Raw genomic sequence first — 17,616 nt, 5'->3', positions numbered from 1 at the left:
GCGCTTCTAAGAGAGCTGGTTGTTTAAACTGTCAGCACTACCAGCAATGACAAAGAGCCTGAAACAGGCTCGGGGTCCAATCAGAATCTTGGAGCCAGCACTCTGGTTCTGTGGCCTTGAGCTGGTACCTGGACCTCTCTGAGCCCTGGCTTCCTACAGCCAAGCTTCACAGGATTACTGTGAGGAACCAATGAGATGACGCACATGAAGTGTTCAGCACAGTGGCTGGTATGTAATACATATTTATACAGGCTGGCTATCACCATTGTTATTGTAATTAATCACAATAAACAAGTTACATGGAGGGTTGGAGCAGAACAAGTTACAAGGAGCAGAACTGGAGTTAGCAGAGCATGAGCCCCATCCCAGCTCTGCTGCTTACAGAGGGAGGCTGGCCAAGCTCTGCACCCTCTGGGCCTGCCCCTCCTCTCAGGCAGAGTGCAGCTGACCCAGTGGATGTTGGCAGGGTGAAATCTCAGACACCCCTCGACTCTCAGCAGTACTCTAACGCCTTCTTCTGGAGCAGCTCCAGCAGGCAGCAGGCAGGTGACACCTGGCAGCTGTCGAGCCCCAGGGGTTGGATGTGGGTAGAGGAGACGCCTGCATCCCAATGCAGGCCCAGGGCTGAAAGGCACCTCAGAGGACCCCACAAATAGCTCTCAGCCCAAGCAGGAGTCCCAGCACCCTCACATCACACAGTTGCTGAGGCCTTGCTTACATGCTCCTCACAGACAAGGTGCTCACTCCCTTATGAGGACTTCTGATTCATCACAGGGCAGCTCTGGGGAGAGGACATTCTTCCACAGTCAGGAGAGGTCTGGCCTGGTCTACTTGTGACAAAACTGGCTTGGACTACGATCAACTGGACCTTTGCCAGAGAGTAAGTGGGAGGGGTATGAGAGGAGAAAGGACGCAGCGAGGCCTGCGCCCTGGAGCTCAGGAGCTGGGGACCCTGGGGTGGGATGAAAATGCCTTCCATGGGCAAGCTGGTGACAGGCTGAGTAGCTGTCCTGCTCGGTGACCATCAGGGCTGTGGGATACTAACCTTAGCTCCTGCCACTCTGGCTACACATGTGGTAGCAGTTCCTACACTGGATTTCAAGAGGATGTGTTCAGAAGCTAGGTGGCAGGGGTGTGAATTCCAGGCTAGCCACCTACCATCTAAGTGACTCTCAGAGCCTCAGTTCTCCCATCTGTAAACTAAGATTAATAATGGCCCCTACCCTACAGGAGAACATCACATAAAGCATGACAAGCCTCACAGAACAGTGCCTGGCACACTAACAATACATCTAAGTATTAGCCATTCTTATTGTTTATGATTGCTATGTCCACCAAACCGCCCGTTGGGTCCTCCTAAAGCCCAAGGCCCTGAAAGTCCCCTCCCCTTGACACCAGTTTTGGGTGCAGCCCCAGCTACTACCCTAACACACCTCCAGGTGAGGTTCTTGGCTCCACTGTCTCGAATCCTCACTAGGTCTCTGACAACAGGCATCCTGTGCCATTTTCCAGGTGTGGCCGGGGAGGCTCAGAGAGTACAGGAGTTGTTGATATCCTGCAGCTGGTATGTGGCTGTGCTGGGGCAAAAACCCTCTTGCCTCTGGCTCCTGGACTCCAACCCTTCCTCTACTGCTATGAGCCAGAATCTCAGAGGAATACCCAGGTGTCAGGCTTGACAGCCCCAGCCTCTTCTAGCAGGTTGGGATGGGCCCTGCCTGACAATCTGCGTCTCTTTCTCAGGTTTTCTTTGTTTTCCTTTTCCTCCTGCTCATGGGCTCACTGATTTTGGATACATCATTCAGACCCTCTGTATTCCCCTGAAGATGGAAGGCTCACTGCTGGGAGTGGGTGGGAACTAGGGGCCATCTGAAAGGCCTGGTCGGCAGGGGAGGCAATCAGGGGTGTGTGGATAGGAGTGAGGATCTGGGGAGGGAGAAAGATAGGAGACAAGCGACCCGCAGGGAGAGCCATGGGAAGCAGTGGTAGGTGGTGGAAAGGTGGGGTGTGGTGGGGACCTCCTTGGGAGGGACCCTGACCTTGGCAATAGGGTGCTCAGTGTTCACTAGAATCTCCTGCCCTCAATCATCCCCAGCNTGGCTCACTGCTGGGAGTGGGTGGAAACTAAGGGCCATCTGAAAGGCCTGGTCGGCAGGGGAGGCAATCGGGGGTGTGTGGATAGGAGTGAGGATCTGGGGAGGGAGAAAGATAGGAGACAAGCGACCCGCAGGGAGAGCCATGGGAAGCAGTGGTAGGTGGTGGAAAGGTGGGGTGTGGTGGGGACCTCCTTGGGAGGGACCCTGACCTTGGCAATAGGGTGCTCAGTGTTCACTAGAATCTCCTGCCCTCAATCATCCCCAGCCAGCAGCTCCTCAGCTGCAGCTCCAGGGAGCTGTGACAGCACTGCCCGGCCCTCAAAGGCCTCATGCTCCCAGCTCTTGCCTTGGTCTCTGCAGCGGGTCCAGGGGCTCTGTCTACTCAAGAGTGGAAGCACCAGCCCTTTGGGTTCCAGGGGAGATAGCCAGTGGGCACACGCCTGTGGAAGGGCTTTATGAATCAAAAAGCTCTGAATCTGAATAAGAAAGGTGTTTGCTTGTTTAAATAACACAGTTTTAGAGAAGTGGTTTCTCCTTCAACCGTCCAACCAAGCGTGCTGAGATGATAAACCAAGGCTCGGAGGCCCGATGGCTGCGCTTGGAGGAAGGCTGTGCTCTGTAACGTGCACACTTTGATGGGCAGAAGGCATGTTTCACAAGATTTCAAGGGCTCTTGGCAGAGAGGAGGGGGCTGCTCACACAACTTAGCCCCACACCCCACGTGCAACCAGTGTCACCGTGTTTGTCTCTCTCAGCCCTCCAACCATCACTACCTGCCAGCATGCCCTGCGGCCATGAGGCTATTCTACGCCCACACTGCCGGGTACCACAGCCATGAAACTATCCATACCTGTGGATCCCCGCTTTGCAGCTAGTACCCCTGAAAAACTGGGTTAATTTTAGTGAGCCATACTTTCAATTTTCAATATCCCCTATGGTTGGATCTCAGTGTTGTGAAGGTTCAAGTGACTCCAAGTTAAATTCTGAGCTGAAGGTGACTTCAAAGAAAAGTCCACCAGGATTTTTCATGGATCGTGACAAGCTGATTCTAAAATTCATGTACAAGAATATCACTAAGAGCCAAGACAATTTTTAAAAAGAACAAAAAGGGTTTTGTTCTAATAAGAAGACATATAAACGTCCAATGTTGGCAGAGCAATAAAAAACATCCTCTATTATTGCGGAGGTTCACAAGTATCTTTTTTTTTTAAGATTTTATTTATTTATCTTTAGAGGGGAAGGGAAGGACAGAAGGACAGAAATATCAATGTATGGTTGCCCTTAATGAGTCCCCTGCAGGGAACTGGCCTGCAACCCAGGCATGTGCCCTGAATGGGAACTGAACCACGATCGTGTGGTTTGCAGGCCCGTGCTCAATCCACTGAGCTACACCAGCCAGGGCTTCACAAGTATCTTTAGTCTGTTTAATGAATGTCCCAGGTCCCTAAAACAGTGTCTGGAATGTAGTAGGTGTGTAACAGAGTTTAGGCTTAATGAGGTGCAGGCCGAGAGGTCCCCAGGCCCCCCCTCCAAGCCTAGTTTGGGGGCTGGGAAAAACAGCAGCACAGCGATCTAGATTTTTTTGCTAGATCAATTAACAGCAGGCTAGTGTCATAGCCTGCGTGGAGCCAGTGAGATACACATGACTTTGACCCCTGGTGTAACTGGAAGGCAACTCCCTCACCCCTTCTCAGCACCTGCTTCGGAGCTTAGAGATGGTTCACTCTGGGCCATGCCAGCCTGGAGTAACTATGGCAGCGGAGAAAGGCAGAAAAATAAGGCAGTACTAGCAGGTGTAGCCGATTGTGGGAGGAGTTGGAAATGGGGTTACGGAGGAGGCTTCCAGACCAAGGTACATTGTGTTGACAAGTGTGTGAGGGGAAAAGAACTCTCAGGTCCAGCTGCAGAGACAGGAAATGGATAAACCCCCTTTAAAGAGAAAATTACAGTCACTATTTCAATAAAAACATGCCTAAGCCTTGGCAATGCCACCTCTAGCTACCTTCCCTAAGGAGTGTATGTAAAGGGTAGATCCACAGTATCCTTTTAATACCGTGAAAAAGTGAAAGCAACTGGCCACATAAATATGGATAAGTGCACATGGACCCTACATAGCACCAAGCAGAGTCGAGGTGGTCCATGGTGCTGACGGGGAAGATCTCCAGACCACGCTTCCTTGTCACAGTAAGATGATCCCCATGACTGCAGAACCAGATGATGTCAGCAAAGCCACAGTAGCAGCAGCCAATACTTGGGCAGGGCTGTGCCAGGAGCTGCTCTGAGAACTTGGCACATGCCCTCGTTTCCTCCTCACATCCTCTGAAGTGGATGCTATTGGCCTCAGCCCCACTGTACAGACACGGCCACTGCGACACAGGGGCTGCACTGCCCAAAGGTATACAGATGGAAGTAAAGGGCTAGGCTTGAACCCTGGTAGCCTATTAGAGCTGCATTCTGAACCACAGTGGTCTACAATTCCTAACAGGACACACATATGCACAGAGAAAGGGACCTGGGAGGAGACTCCAAAATGCTGAGAGTCCAAGGGGATGTTATTCTAATTAAAAGGCTTTCATTTTCTTTTTTGGGGGGAACACATTTCACACACTACACATGTAATTAAAAACTAATATAGAATCCTAGTCAAGATGGCGGCACAGGTAAACACAGTTTGCCTCCTCACACAACCACATCAAAATTACACTTAAAATCTAGAGCAACCATCACTCAGAACTGTCAGAGATGGAGGTGAATGAAAGTCTGACAACTATGAAATTAAAGAAACCATAGCTCAGTGGATTGAGCGCGGGTCTGCGAACCAGATGATCGCTGTTCGATTCCCAGTCAGGGCACATGCCTGGGTTGCAGGCCGGTTCCCTGCAGGCCAACTCCCAGCAGGGGCCGCACGAAAGGCAACCATACATTGATGTTTCTCTCCCTCTCTCCTTCCCCTCTGAAGATAAATAAATAAATAAAGTCTTTAAAAAAAAAGAAGTAAATGTTAAAAAAAAAAAAAAGAAAAGAAACCACATCCATCCAGACTGGTAGGAGGGTAGAGACGTGGAGACAGGCTGATGCCACACCCACATGTGGCAGATGATAATTCAGGAGGAATATTTTGGAAGTGAGGGGTCCCAGACCCACACCAGGATCCCCAGCCCAGTGTTCCAATAACAGGAAGATAAGTCCCCATAACTTCCGGCTGCAAAAAGCAGTGGGGAATTAATCAGTAGAAGAAACGTAAAATTCTGGAGTCCCAAGCAGTTCCCCTTAAAGAACCCACACACAGACTTACTCAGATTCACTCCCTCTGAGCTCCAGCACTAGGATAGCAGCTTGAAAGGGACCAGTGGCATGTGGGGAGGAAGTGAAGTGTCTAGCATCAAGGTGAGAGCTGGGGGACAGTTTTCTGTCAGACAGAAAGATGGGAAGAGGCCACTGTCCCTTTCTGAGTTCTCCCCCCACAGAGCCACAGAGCTGGCAGGCAGCAGCTATACGTGAGACTCCATCAACCTGGCTCACACTGTTTGTCCTGCCCTGAAGGTCCTCACATATCCTCAGATCCTCTGAGATTCTGTCCCACCCAACATACAGGCTTAACCAAGCTGTTAACTATGACTTTTCCATATGAATGGTTGGTCTTAGCTTATGCTTCACAACTTCCTAAATCCTATCAAACAAGCAAGGGCTGACCTCAGTGAGCCTCCAGCTCCCATACCTCTTGCTAAGTGGCTGCAGGCCTGACACTAGCAGCAGCCAGCCTAGATTCACAGTTTGGCATCACCTGGAAATCTCCAAGCTCAGCACAAGTAGCATATATCTCAGACTGCTGTATAGCTCATGCAGAGTGGCCCCAGGCAGAACACAAACAGGGGCTGACCTAAGCCTGCACCATCCAGGAAATCCCAGATCCAAGGTACCCAGCGGACAATTACAGACCAGGTCAGAGAACCACCACCCCACCCCTGTATAGCTGATCCTCCATGGAGGGTGGAGGATGGTGGTCAGCGGTCACAGCCAGTCCTTGCAGTTGATTGGCCTGAGTAAATCTCTCCCATTGATCAGCCAACAGCAACCAAGGCTCAACTACAAGAGGCGGGTGTACTCAACCCACACAAAGGGCACATTGCAAGTATCCAGCTTGGATGACAGGGGAGGCCATGCCACTAGACTCTACAGGACACCTACTACATTAGGAAACAGTACCAAGACACAGAACCAAAGCAGCTCTACCTAATACATAGAAACAAACATAGAGTGGCTGCCAAAATGAGGACACAAAGAAACATAACCCAAATTAAAGAACAGAATAATACTGCAGAAAAAGAGCTAAACACAATGGAGATAAGCAATCTGTCCGATGCACTGTTCTGACAGATTAAAACATTGCTTATAAGGATGCTTGGGGAACTTAGTGAGAACCTCAACAGCATAAAATAGATCCAGTCAGAAATGAAAGATACACTAATTGAAATAAGGAAAAATTTACAGGCAAACAACAGTAGAGTGAATGAAGCTGAGAATCAAATCAATGAATTGGAACATAAGGAAGCCAAAAAGAACCAATCAGAACAACAAGAAGAAAAATAATACAACCCCCCCCCCAAACAAAAACAGTGTAGGCGGCCTGTGGGAAACTTCAAGCCTTCCAACATTTGCATCAGAGTAGTGCCAGAAGGAGAAGAGAAAAAGCAAGAGATTGGAAACCTATTTGAAAAAATATTGAAAAAAAATTTCTCTAATTTGGTGAAGAAAATAGACATGCAAGTCCAGGAAGCATAGAGTCCCAAACAACATGAATGCAAAGAGGCCCACTCCAAAACATATCATAATTAAAATGCCAAAGGTTAAAGAGAAAGAGAGAATCTCAAAAGCAGCAAGAGAAAAGCAGTTAGTTACATACAGGGGCATCCCCATAAGACTCTCAGTTAATTTCTCAAAAGAAACTTTGCAGGCTAGAGGGATTGGCAAGAAATATTCAAAGTTATGAAAAGCAGGGACCTATAGCCAAGATTGCTCGATCCAGCAGAGCTGTCGTTTAGAACTGCAGGGTAGATAAAGCGCTTCCCAGACAAGAAAAAACTAAAAGAGTTTGCCATCACCTTTCTTATATGAAATGTTAAAGGAACTTATTTAAGAAAAAGAAGAAAAAAACTACAAACATTACAATGACAACAGACTCACAAGTATCAACAACTGAATCTTCAAAACAGACTAAGCAAACAAGAAGAACAGAGACAGAATCATGGACATGGAGAACATTTTGATGGTTGCCAGATGGGAGGTGGGTGTTGGGAGATGAGTGAAGAGGTGAGGGGACTAAGAAGTACAAATAGGCAGTTACAGAATAGCCAGAGCATGTAAAGTACAGTGTAGAAAATGGAGCAGCCAAAGAACTTACACGCATGACCCATGGATATGAACAATGGTATGGGGATTGCCTGAGGAAGGTAGGCGGTGCTGGGTGGAGGGGGGCAAAGGGGGAAAATTGGGAAAACTATAGCATAATCAATAAAAATAACTTTAAAAAACTAATACCAATAGAAGAGGATCAAAGGGGGGCATAAATGGTGATGGAAGATTTGACTTTGGGTGGTGGGTATGTAACCAAAAGACAGCCAAATTCATAAGGCAGGTGCTGCTGCTGCTGCTGCAAAAAAACAAAACAAAACAAAAAACCCCCAATGTTTATTTAGGGCCAAGACTTGGGAGAATGTTGAATTCCTGTCAGACCATCCCCCTTTCCTGTTCAAGCCCAAGGTTCTTACAGGGATAGGGAAGGGAGGGATTTTCTTCTATCCAATCACATTGGCAGCTTTTAGTGCACTTGGGTCCTGTCTGTTCATCTTTCTAGCTTTTGGTATGATCCATGTAGGAACCTCCCCCTGCTGCCATCTTGGCCAATGGGGTTGACTCCCCAGTGCTCCTTGGCTCTGTTGTATCAGAGTCAGTAAGACGGGGATGGGGGATGCTGCAGGACCCACTGTCAGCAAGCCTGGAGATGCTAAAGCCTTCAGCTCCCCTTCCAATGCTGGACATCCAGGGGAGCTGGTTGGAATCTGTGGGACTCTCCTGGATCGTGGCACACCTGCGTCTCTGCACAGCCCCCATGGGGTCCACCCCTCCAAAGTAGCCAGCCCGACCTGCATCCACCCTGCCACCGCTGCTCACACTCTGACTGTCCATGGTAGTAATCACATAATAACAATAAAATATACAGATGACATATTATAGAACTGTATACCTGAAACCTATGTAATTTTTTAACTAATGTCAGCTCAACAAATTCAATAAAAAGTAAAAAAATAAAACCTAATAGAGCTAGAAACAATCTACTGGGTGGGTGAGGGAAACTTTTTTCTGGCCTCCACCTGTCCAGCTGGAGCTCCCATATTAGGACACAGTGTCTACCAGGGACCAGTTAGGCGCTTGGGAGCTGAGCAAATCCCCAGGTTATCTTTGTCTCCCCCAGGAAGGCACAGGCCTGGATCTAAGTCGATCTAGGAGCTAGCTGTGCCCTGCAGCAGCATCGGCAGACAGAGCGTAGGATGAGCTCAGCAATACCTGACCTCCCCTGTCCAGCGTGCTGTTCCAGATCACAATTTGCACAGTGACAGGGCTGATCCGTATATGCAGCAGGCCACAGGCAGGTGGGAGTCTCAGGAAAGAGCAGCCCTGGCAGATGTCAGGTGTCCAAGACTTGGTTCTCAGGTGAGTGAGGACTTACGACCCCGAGCCCCCTGACTGCTCCCACAGGAATGCGACATTCCCTACTCCCACCCTCTGGGACAGGCCTCTCTGAATCCCCCAGACGGCACTTCCACTAACACCAAGGACGGCTCAAAAGTGCCCACAAGACTCCCCCAACCTAGATGAGGAAGCAGGGAAGCACAGTGAATGGGGGTCAGTAACCACTAGGCAGGCTGACAACGTCCTCAGGCCTGGGGAGGTCAGAACCAGGCTGGTGTCTGGTGACCCTAAATCCTGGCGGCCCCATGGAGAGAGATGATGTGAAAACCAAGGTTTAATAACCAGAGCTGGCCAACATCTCCTCCGAGGGAGTGTCTAGCCCCTTCCCCTTTCGCTACTTTTGGCAACACTAGGAATAGCCTGCCTCTAAATATCAGTCACCCTTCTTAGATTTGCTCTCAGGAATACCTCTGTATCACCTTTCTAGAACCCTTGGCGGGTAGTGGCCATTCAACAGACCCAGGTCACACACCTCCCAAAGGGCCCTGCTGCTGGCTGAGACTTCCGCTAGCACATGTCTACCTGTGTCCTGCTTCCCAATACATGCCTCCAAGTACGGACTACATCACGTCCTTTCTCAAAGATCTTCATGCTCCATATCACCCAGAGAGAAATATCCAAATCCCGGAGCCTGACGTACACAGCCAGGCATGGTATTACACATGGCATCGGCCTTTACACAGTAAAGTCTCCTGAGCACCTACTATGTACTAGTCACTATTCTAGGTGCTGACAGGGCCCCGAAATCATGTTGCTAAAGCACAGAGAAGCCCCTGATTCTGCCCCTGCTCAGCCTGTTAGTGTCTGCTCTCTCCACAACACTGCTCACCAGGCTCCAATACCCACTACCAACAGCACTGGCTGTGCCAGGCGCTGCTGTAGGGCCACCCTCACAGGCGCTCACGAAGGCAGTGGGGCATGAAAGGAAGGCCCTGGTCGAGGTCCCCTGGGTGTCACTGCCATGCCCTACTCTCTCCTCCAGGGCTGGTGGGCACTCACTTGTTGAAAAGGTTGAGGCCAATGCGATAATGCCTCTTGCGGATGATGTCATTGCTGAAGGCAGGTGAGTCCCAGCTGTTGCGGGTCTCCTTGTGGTAGGTCTGTTTGCTGAGTGTCTGCTCCCGCAGGCTGTCACGGGAGGATGACTCAGAGCTGCAGTTGATGGTGTCATTGGAGTTGGAAGTGCTATTGATGCTGTCGTTGTCCCCATCCGAGTAGTCTGACTCAGATTTGCTCTGCCTGTTGGCCGAGCCATTGATGGCCAAGTGGCCATCAAGGGGCCTGGAAGGCTGAGGCCGCAACTCTGGGTCCTCCCGGGGCAGGCCCTTAAGGGGGCCACTTTGGGGGCCATGCTTGGGGCTGCCCTGCTGCCCACCAAGACTGCGCTCATAGGTGCTCTGCCTTTTAAGCGAGCCACGGTCTGAGCGGTCGCTGAGGTCCACGGAGCTGTCACTGGGAGGCTCGATGGTGAGCAGCGGGAGATGCTCCATCCGCAGCCGCTGCTCCTGCTGCTCAAGAGACGGCGTGCTCTGGCAGCTGGTGTCCGTGTCCCCCTTGTCATCCTTGTGAGCCAGGGCCCAGTAGTCCTGAGTGGCACCTCCAGCCCTTATTTGCAGGTCTAATTCAGAATTGGATGGCCGGTGCCCCGCCTGAGAGAGGGGCAGGGGTGGTGACAGTTCCTCCTCATCGATGTACAGGGTGACATCACTGTAGGAGGCTGTCATCTCATCCAGTTTGTGGTGGTCCATGGTTTGCAGGGCTGTCTGGGGGTCCGTGCCCTGGGCTCGCCCTGTGTCGGTGACTGACGCCTCCTCAGCATGAAGGCTGCGGCAGTTGAGGGCATCGTCAATGGACTCGGCCAGAGATTTCACCTGCCGGGAGAAGGCGTCCTCCAGCTCAGTGATGGCATCTGCGAAGTCACTAGATGGGGCTGAAGACTTGAGGGAAGGCGGCTCAACAAACTCACTGCACTCGGATGGCACCAGGGTCCCCAACTGAGAGCCATCACCAGTCACTGAGACCTGCTTTCCTTCAAAGTAGGAGCTGTGCATCTTCTCAGGCCCCTCAAAGGAGAACTGCATTCTCATGTTGGACAGCACAATCCGGCGGGACATGCGGTTCTCTGACATGGAGCTACGCAGGCGCTCAAAGTTCTTGTTCATCTGGTACTGGCGGAAGGCTGTCTGGATGGTGCGGGCTGCATGGCGGGTCACGAGGCGCCCCCCATACTTCCGTTCTAGCATCTCCACCTGGAAGGGAAGGGAAAGGAATGGAGAATGAAGATATTCCCGCGTGCTGGAGCAGCACCATACCTACAAGCAGTCATTCCCACTCCCCAGCCCCATAGCAGCACCATCTGGGATGGCTTCAGCGCATCCCAAAGCGGCTTAAAACAACCACTGGGGCATGCTTATATGCAAAATCTGGGTTCCAAGTAACATAAGATGGAGAAACTCCATGTTAAATTAAAGCAAGTATGTTCCCTACAGGACTTCTCAGAACCTTTAAACAGTGATGATGCCCCAAACTTCCGCCACAGAAGCCGGGGTCCTCATGCATCTTAGAGTATGCAGTTTAACACAACTTTGGAGACACTGGAAAAGGTGAAGGCAGCACCCCCACTGAGCATGTACAGGTTAAGAGACCTGCCAAAGATCTCAGCAAGACCCTGGGTGCTGAGCATCAGCTATGGAGTTCCAGCTTTGTTTCCTCTCTATGGCCCCAACTGCATTCTTGCTGGCCAAGGGAGTCACTAAATTTTAGGGAGGCCTGAGAATCACCAAACTGAGGAGCAGGCTTTGAGGCCAGATGCCTTGGTTTTAACCCCAGCCCTGCTCAGCGACTGTGCTGGTCACTCAGCACTTGCCAGGCTCAGAGACAACTGGGGCTACAAGACCCTCAAGTGTATTCCTGGAAGGTGTTGACAGATTATGGGGCTCCCAAGTCCCCTCACTGTACAGATGAGAAAACTGAGGCCCAGAGAAAAGACCTAATATCCAGACTCAGGAGCCAACTCTCACTCTCTAACACAGGTCCTGATGGCCCTTCTCCTTGAGTTTGGAGATGGGGCAAGGCTGCAGGCAGGCAAGGAGTGGAACTCCCCAATGTGACACATGGGTTTCCTGAAGTCCTGAGGCCCACGCTAGCCCTCTCGTGAGCAAGGACAGCCCTGAAGGCTGCTCCTCATACCTCGATCCTGAGTGAAAAACAAATAGATGGCTGGAGCTGAAGCCTGCTGGTGAGAATCCAAGAGAAGAAACTGGCTTCTCTCAGATGTCCAGGCCGAACGGGCACCTGATACGGGGCCAAGAGAACTCTCCGATCCTTGGGAGCGAGTCACGCTGCTCAGGGACGCGAAGCACGGCACCCTGCTGGTCTACATCCCACCTGCCTACTCCGTGCTGGGCATCATGCCAAAGTTGGCGGCACAGAGAAACAAGGTCCCTGCTCTCAAGAACTGAAGACTCTGCCAAGGAGGACAGACAGACAGGCACAGATGTCACTGAACTAAAGCCAAATAGATGCTGGAGTCAGGGGAGAAGGTTGCTCAGAACCACGGTGGTGGCTGGGAAGGAAGGGCTCACAGCCTCACAAGTCCAAATATGGGTACTGGTCCCTCACTTGCCAGTTGGTGGCTTCTCCAGCTCTCGGGACAGTAGGAGTGTTCCCAGCTCCAGGAGCCACCCAGCTCCCGCAAACGCAACATGCCAGCTCTCTGGCTCCACAAGAGAGGGAGCAGCAGGCTGGGCAGAGCAGCTCTCAGTGACGAAGGGGAAGGGGTGCGGTGAGGGGTAGTGGTATGCACGTGGCTCCAGCTGATTTTTCAAAGCCTGGCCAGACCCAGAGTGAGCCGGGGTAGGTCTATTTTTTTCTTTCATTCTGAAGGTGACTTTACCTCCACATCTGTAAGCAATTTTTTCTTTTTTTTGGTTTTGAATGGAACTCTGAAACCCCCTGGGCCAATAAAGGGCCCAAAGCTGAGCTCCAGGAAGCTCTCTCTTCTCTGCCCCCCCCAGGCCTAGTCCTCAACCCCTTATGTTAGCCTTGGCGGGGGACAGTGGTAGAGTAGATGTCATGATGCCAGGGTCACCAGCTCAGGGTCTATTTTTTCCTGCTGACTCTGGACCTTACAAACCAAGCAGCAACCCTCTTTGTCTGAGACCAGCTTCCCAAATCTGAAGGTGCAGGGGAGGGAGAAAAGAGGGACTTCAGGAAGGCAGAAATGGGCCTGTGTTTTGGCATCAAAGCCCCTCTCGGTCCCTCCTACGTGGCTTCCCCCGGAGAACACACACTGCGCCAGGCCTGCTCTTACCCGTCACCCCGACTCCTGGTGTCATTCTTCCCTCTGGGCCAGAATCCACCCAAGGCCTGCTCTGAAATTTTATTGGGGCACAGGGGAGGAGATCCAATCGGTATGTGCTCACCTGCTATTCACAATGGTGCACAGTCTTCAGATGCTCATAAGGATGCACACTTCTCAGAGGAGGCTCAGAGAATTAGTGTGACAAGAAGCCAACCCCAGCCAGGTCTTTCCGTCAAACCCTCACTCTGCCTTTGAAGGGGAACTTCTTCACAGTGGGGAATAAAAACTGGGAAGAAACACCCTTCCTTAAAGCAGAACTACCACCTTTCAAAGACCTATTCCTCTGGCTCCGACAGGAAACTACCAGGAGGTGCAGAGGCCCCAGGGCCAGATGGAAAAGCCACGTCTTTCCACTGGGCTTCTTTCGCTTAAATGGGACTTTGTATTACACAGACTTCAACTTGGAATCAGGTACCCTACATCCATCTGGCAATTCTCCTGTAAACTGTCCTAGCCCCACTTTGTCTTAATTGCCAGGAAGCTCAGTGCAGAGTCAAATGTCCACTGGCCCTCAATGTCACTTCCTCATTCTCACTTTTTACCACCTCTTCCCTGCCACCCTCTCTCCCAAGTTTGTTTTGCTTCAGGGCCTCTTGCCTGCTATTACCTCTTGTAGGAAAGCCCCTTCCACAAAAACCCAGTTCTTTTTTTTTTTAAAAGACTTTATTTATTTATCTTTAAAGGGGAAGGGAAGGAGAGAGGGAGAGAAACATCAATGTATAGTTGCCTCTCATGCATCCCCTGCTGGGAACTGGCCTGTAACCCAGGCATGTGCCCTGACTGGGAATGGAACTTCGATCCTTTGATTCGCAGGCTCGCACTCAATCCACTGAGCTATGCCAGCCAGGGCAAAACCCCACTTCTCATGCCACTTTAAAGAGGTCTTCTCTACTACCCTTATCCGATGCTGTCACCTCCCACAATCACTCAATTTCTTTCCCCTACTTCCTAATCTCTAACGTTTGTATCACTTTTGGAATTAAACTGTGTCTTGATTGCTAACTCATCCATGGTCTATCTCCTGGACCACGGTGTTAGGTCAAGAGCTGGGGCATAACCTTGTTCCACTGTAGACCCCCCCAGCACCCAGCACACTGGCACAGATGGACATCTGGTTAACGTGTATGGAGAAAAATGAACATCTGTGGCTGTATTAAGGCTATATGAAGCATGTGATTGTCCCTGTAGGCTTCTATTAAGTCTTAAACTTTCTCAATTCTATTTTAATGGTCCTGCTGCACATGTCCTTTACTATAAATTGTTTCTAATCCACTCTGGATCTAGATGTAACTGATAAATGGAACAGGAGCTGCCTCCTCCCACCGCCCCCCAGTCCTACTATGGACCTATTCATGCGGCCAAATACCACAGGGGCAGGGCATTATTTGCTTCCCCAGACTGAGAAGGGGCCATGTGCTATTAGGCTGTGGCTGCTTGCTATCTCCCCTCTCAAAACCAACTCACAGGTAGAAGAATTAAGAGAGATCAGGGCTGAGGTGGGCAGGGATGTCCAAAAGTCGGAGGGCAACTACAAGAGCAGGAGAACAGGTGCTGGTGGGGATAGACCCACCTTGGGAGTCACCACACTGCTCCCCAGAGAAGTCAGGGCCATACCAGGCCCAGACCTCTGCTCCAAAAAAGTCACAGAAGATTGGAAGCAGACAGAGGACAACCAGGCCACGGGGTAGATAAGGGCAGAAGGGAAGGGCAAGATGGTTTCTACGGCCTGGTGTCTGAAGGACTACGGTCCTGGGGCCAGGCAAGTGACAGCCCCAAGCGGAATGTCCAGGAGCTAGGGAGACTGAGTCAGGGAGACAACCTAGTCCTGTACGCTTGTACAGCTGCTTCCCGGGAGAAGCTTGGGACTTCTCCTGAAGCCTGGAATGTTTCCTCGGAGTTGCATACTTAAATTCTTGCTAAAGTGCCTACTATGTGCCTGCACTCTGAGGTCCTAAAAGTAAGAACTCTCTGCCCCTCAATGGCCTCCTGCTCTCTGCTCCCCCCACCCACCACCATCCAGCTGTGACAGGCCTTTCCCCTCTTCCCTCCTTCCCAGAACTCAGCCAGGTGGTGCACCAGCCTCACTCAGCACAGAGGTGCTGACCTCACAGTGTGGGCATGAGCCAAAGCCCCTCAAGGCAGAATTACAGCCTTCAATGAAGTGACTTACCACAAGAATGCTAACTTGTAAACTTGAAAGGATATACTAAACAACTTCTCCTCACTGGCTGTAGTTGGACTTGGTGTTCTTTTCAGAGTAAGAGCTATTTCTATTGTAAATTGACCTCCCTCCCTTTCCTCCAGGGTCTCCCTGATCAGACCTCCCAAGGGTCAGACTTCTCCTGGGGTCTTAGAAACTCAGTAGCTGGACACATAACCGGTGTGTCCTTGTGGTGTCAGGCCTTGACATCCAGACCCTCATTACAGCCTGGGCCCCAGGCATTAGGTCTGAGAACAGGGCAGAGGCAAAGGCTTGACAGAAGAAACGTCCACAGTCTAGTCCCTTCAGTCTGAATCCCTCCATGCCTCGGGAGGGGCAAGCTAGCGCATGCTAAGGCAAAAGCCACGTTCTTAAGGAGCATGAACCTTACTTATACTTCCTCGTGTTGGAGAGTGCAGAACATGAGCATGAAAGTTGACAGACTCCTGCTACTCCAGCAAGGGGCCACATGATTCCTGGGAAGACATGGGGCAGGCAGAGCCACCCTGCTGCCTGTCCCCAGTAGCCAAGAGACTGGATCCACCTACCTGCTTGTCCTGCAGATCTGAGGAGAGCTCATAGCTTTCCGAGAGGGAGCGTGAGCGCTTGATGGCCTCTTCCTCAGCCTGCTTGCGTAGGATGGAAGTCGAGTGCTGCAGCTTGGGCCTCCGTGTGCGTTGCTGCTGCCCCAGTGGCCCAGAGTATAGCCCATAGGTGCCCCCCGACGTATGCTCGTAGTGGTCCGGGCTCAGGCTGGAGCCAGGCACTAAGGGACCCTGGCGATAGGCTGAAGGGCTGTCCAATGATGTGCAGGTCTCGCTGCTGGGGGCCTCACCCTCCACGCTGCAGAAGAGAGAAGAGAGGGGCCTCCTATGAATGGAAATTCAGAATCCAGGGCCTTTCAGGACACCAGGAGGTAGGAGGGGGTGACAGTCATGAGGTGGCCTACTGAGTGGCAGGAGGGGCCCATAACACCCAGTCTTCCTACTTCCTCCTCGCCGTCCAGTTGATCTGCCACATGCAGCTAGAGGGCCTCCGCCAAGACTCTCTGCTCCACATCTTCCTGAGGCTCCCTTCCCTCAGGTTTCATTTTCTCTGTAAAACTCACCAGCTTCTAACCTCTGACACTTTACTAATTGATTTTGCTTACTATCCATCTCCTACACAAAAATGTCAACTTGTTAGGACAGAAGTTTAGCCCATTGATCCACTGAGGATCCCAATGCCAAGAGCCGGGCCTGTGCACAGTAGGTGCTCAGTAAATATTTACTCAGTGACTGAATGGATCCTTTCTCACAATGACCACCTGCATTAAGTAAACCACTGATTTTTGTACTTTAAAAAAACTCAGTAATTAACAAAAGTGACTCTACTGCACACCTACTCAGGCTTCATGCACTGTGCTGGAGTTTGTTACAGGCTGAATTGTGCTCCCTTCAAATCCGTATGTTGAGTTCGAATCCCCAGAGTACTTCAGAACATGTCTGTGTTTGAAGGTAGGGTCTTTAAGAGATAATTAAGTTAAAATGAGGTCACTAGGCTCCTAATCCAGTACGACTAGACTCCTCATGAGATCAGGACACAGACACACACAGAGGGATGGCCACGTGAGGACATGGCAAGAAAGCAGCCATCTACATGCTAAGGAGAGACGTCTCAAGGTCATCAACCCTGCCTACACCTTGACCTCAGACTTTCTACCTCAGGAACTCAAAGTGAGGAACGAATGTCTGTTGTTAAAGCCCCCTAGCCTGTGGCACTTGTTCCTGTAAAGGGACTTGCCTGAGGTTGCACAGGTAGAATTAAAGCCCAAGTTGGTGGGGCTTCCAAGACTGGGTGCTCCCCCCCACCTCACTGCCCCCCACCCCCAGGATGCGTACACGTCTCCCAAAGTCCCAAGCATCAAGCAGGAGTGCTACGGTAGAACAAGCAGCCAGAGGGGAAATAAAGGCAGGGCCCTCACCATTGCAATCTAACAAAAAACTTAATACAGGAGGGTAAAAGCAAAGGCACCTGGTGACCCAGTAGTCCCGAGCCTGGTCCAATAAGGCCGCTGGGCATTCCAAAGAATAAGATAGTGTGGGAGGGGGGAAGCCCTTGAAAGTCTATGTGTATCATCTCCACTAGCTGGGAAAAGGAAAACCTTGAGACTGTATTCCTCCCAAGGCCTAGAAGGCAGGAGGAGGGAGGCTCCACAGTGAAGCCCATAA

General features: G+C 51.0%; 1 protein-coding gene across 6 annotated transcripts in view; it reads right to left on the bottom strand.

The window, feature by feature from the left end:
- The window catches only part of IQSEC1 (IQ motif and Sec7 domain ArfGEF 1), a 452,933-nt gene that overhangs the window by 32,322 nt on the left and 402,995 nt on the right, over nt 1-17,616 (bottom strand). For all 6 annotated transcript variants that reach the window (XM_037037676.1, XM_037037679.1, XM_037037680.1 and 3 more), the window contains 2 exons: nt 15,955-16,249; nt 9,843-11,092 (listed from right to left, as the gene is read on the bottom strand). In XM_037037676.1, coding sequence (XP_036893571.1) covers nt 9,843-11,092; nt 15,955-16,249 — 1,545 coding nt within the window. The remainder of the gene's footprint in view (nt 1-9,842; nt 11,093-15,954; nt 16,250-17,616) is intronic.

The sequence above is a fragment of the Sturnira hondurensis genome, unplaced genomic scaffold (assembly GCF_014824575.4).
Source record: "Sturnira hondurensis isolate 20B ecotype Veracruz unplaced genomic scaffold, ASM1482457v3 Scaffold0023357, whole genome shotgun sequence".
NCBI lineage: Eukaryota > Metazoa > Chordata > Mammalia > Chiroptera > Phyllostomidae > Sturnira > Sturnira hondurensis.
This window is presented reverse-complemented; position numbering and strand designations above follow the sequence as displayed.